We start from the raw sequence: 2,777 nt of genomic DNA on the forward strand, positions 1-2,777 counted from the left end.
AAGAAGAAAAGACTGTATGCTGAATACATTATCAGGGAAGTTAGGAATGGAGGATGTCTTCAGCTCAATCTACCTTGAGTTACAGATCCATAGACCTGACAATCATTCTCTATCTTTATTTGGAAATCTCAAAGGCACTTCAAACTCGAAATGTCTTAGATTAAAATACATGACAGCCACTGCCCCCATGACTGCAAGGGCCTTTATCTCAGTGAGTAACACCAGCATCCAGATGGCTGCAATAGAAACAAAAGCCAACGCCTTTGACACCCTCTGCTCACACCGACCAAATCCAATCCCTCATCAAGTCTTCATCTCCCATCCATATCTCTTCATTCTATCTCCCTGGCCGGCCTAAGCCTTTATCAAATACCGTATTTTGCCATGTATAATGCACACTTTTGCCCAAATTTTTAAGGGAAAAATAAGGATGCACATTACACAGTGGTATAATGATTACGTACCATGGGTATAATAATCTCATGTATAATGTGCACAAAAACATGGGTGCACATTATACACTGCAAAATGTGGTATTTTTCTCTCCTGAGCCTCTCCTTTATTCACTTCACTTCCCCATTAATTCATCCCCTACCCAGCAGCCTCTAATCTCATCATGTTATCCTCTTAAATATTTTTCCATGGCCTCCCACTGTACTTAAGCCTGGTCTGTTTTCTGCCTCTTTCCAACCTTATCCTGCACCATATTGGGAAGTAATTATTCACCGATTTGTGTAGATGTCAGATTAATGGGTTGAAAGCTTTATGAACACAGAGTCTACTTCTGTTTTTATCTACTACTATTTTCTTATCACCATTTGTTAAGCCAAGGATCCTCAGCCAGGGGTGATTTTGCTCCTCCCCCCAAAGTAACATTTGGAAACATTTTTGATTGTCACAGCTATGGGGACTCTACTGACATCTAATGGGTAAAGGCCAGGGTTGTTGCCAAACATCCTGCAATGTACAGGACACTTCCACAAAATTACTCAGCCCAGTAATGTCAGCAGAGCTGAAGCTGAGAAATCCTGATTTAGATGAAAGAGAAGGAATGTTTATGCTTTGATCACATTAAATTGCATCTCCTAGAGTCAAGTCCACATAGAAACACATTTATTATCTCCTAGTGCTGTAGAGAGACTTCAATAGGCATGAATATACAGGCACTCGACAAACATTAAGTTTCATAAAGGCAAGAGATACCTGTATTAATGGCCACTGCACACCTCAGAAGTCCAGCACAGGGCTGGAATTTAGTTGTGCAATAACACCTGTCTAGAAAACTTCATTTAATATAAAAAGGACCTCAAAATTGAGGGTTATCTTAGAGCTGCATTAGAAGGGCCACCTTATTTCCCATATAGGACCAAAGTGTGACAAAAGCTACTGACAGCACAATGGAGCCCCACCCTCCTGCTAAGCCACACCCCTTTGCAATCACAATGGCTAAGGCCTTAAATACCCAGACTCGCGGCCTCCCGGGCCTGCAAAGCTCCTCATTTGTGCCAAAATTACAATGTCGACCAGCCGCAAATTAAAGAGTCATGGCATGAGGAGGGGCAAAAACAGATCTCCTCACAAGGGAGTCAAGAGAGGTGGCAGCAAAAGAAAATACCGGAAGGGCAACCTGAAGACTAGGAAACGAGGCGATGATGGTGAGTGAGGGATGAGTAGAACAGTCGAACATGGGGGAACTTGCTGCCCCAAGACCCTCCCTCTTGAAATTAGCTCTCCTAGGACCTTGAAATCTCAGCCTAAGTGTTTCATTTCCATTTAAATTCATGTCTTGGCAGGAAGAGTATGAATGTGTATGTTCTAACTGGTGTCCCTGTCACAAACATGTCCTTCCCCCACAGCCAATCGCAACTACCGCTCCCACGTGTGACCCCACTAGTGGGCTCTGTCCTGGTGGACTTCAAACAACACCAGGCAGTAACAAGAGGACGACAGAAGGGGACTGTCAAAGAGACCTGAAATTAGATCAAAGCCAGAGAAGAACCTATCCTGTGGGTAAAATACCAATCATGATCAAAATGAGGAATGTATAATGTGGACTATTTCTCCCCGACGTCTCAATAAAATTCTGAAAACTGAAAAGTATGTTTATTTTGATCTTTGGTTCAGAAAAAGCTTTCTGAGTTAGGCCGACTTGGAAGAATTGGCTGGTATGAAACCATTAAACAAGACTTGGAAAATATCAAAGTAATTTGTCCTGAGTCCCCCCTCCCTGACTCTGGCTTTGCACCATCACCAAATTTGGGTCTTGGTCTCAATATACTGTCTCTCTCCCCAACATGAAGGAGTGATAAAAGGGAGAAATGTATTTGAGTCAAAAGACATGAGGTGGTTTTGTCAAGGGGCTTATAGCAGAAGGAGGAACATCAAACCATGTATTAAAGCTAAAGGTATGTCTTAGAGGTAAAGAACATTCTATTAGTGGGATAGGATACTATTATTGGCGAGGTAAGAGTAGCTATGTTGAGATGGACAAGGCTGGATGGAGATGGGGTGTTGCCTGGAAGGTTCAATTCAAGCCAGATGGTGTGACTGTTGTAAATTAATCTTAGTCAAGAGTGTCTGGAAGAGTGTCTGGAAGTAGGAATTACCTCAATCTGAGTGGACCTCATCATCAAGAAAAAACTGTCTTTAGTTGTATTCCTCTTTCCCTTGACCTTGCATTCTGATATGGTCCAGCCAGGGACCTGACACCTCTCAGCATTCACCCACTCACAAGGGGTAATATTTTTCTTAATAAGTGCTTCCTGTTGCCTCAGGGC

The 2,777-nt window shown here is 42.6% G+C and overlaps 1 protein-coding gene across 1 annotated transcript; it reads left to right on the forward strand.

Moving 5' to 3' along the window:
* Positions 1 to 1,516: 1,516 nt before the first annotated feature.
* On the forward strand, positions 1,517 to 1,885 carry TNP1 (transition protein 1). The gene is made up of 2 exons (XM_054586168.1): positions 1,517 to 1,655; positions 1,857 to 1,885. Exons 1-2 carry the CDS (start codon positions 1,517 to 1,519, stop codon positions 1,883 to 1,885), a joined length of 168 nt encoding a protein of 55 aa, XP_054442143.1.
* Positions 1,886 to 2,777: the final 892 nt, after the last annotated feature.

This window comes from Pteronotus mesoamericanus, unplaced genomic scaffold (genome assembly GCF_021234165.1).
Source record: "Pteronotus mesoamericanus isolate MK-2021 breed Mesoamerican mustached bat unplaced genomic scaffold, CSHL_Meso_final contig_90, whole genome shotgun sequence".
NCBI lineage: Eukaryota > Metazoa > Chordata > Mammalia > Chiroptera > Mormoopidae > Pteronotus > Pteronotus mesoamericanus.

Coding starts and splice junctions, on each gene's coding strand:
- TNP1 (XM_054586168.1), top strand. CDS start 1,517: ATGTCGACCAGCCGCAAATTAAAGAGTCATGGCATGAGGAGGGGCAAA. Junction 1,656..1,856: donor TAGGAAACGAGGCGATGATG/GTGAGTGAGGGA, acceptor CTTCCCCCACAG/CCAATCGCAACTACCGCTCC.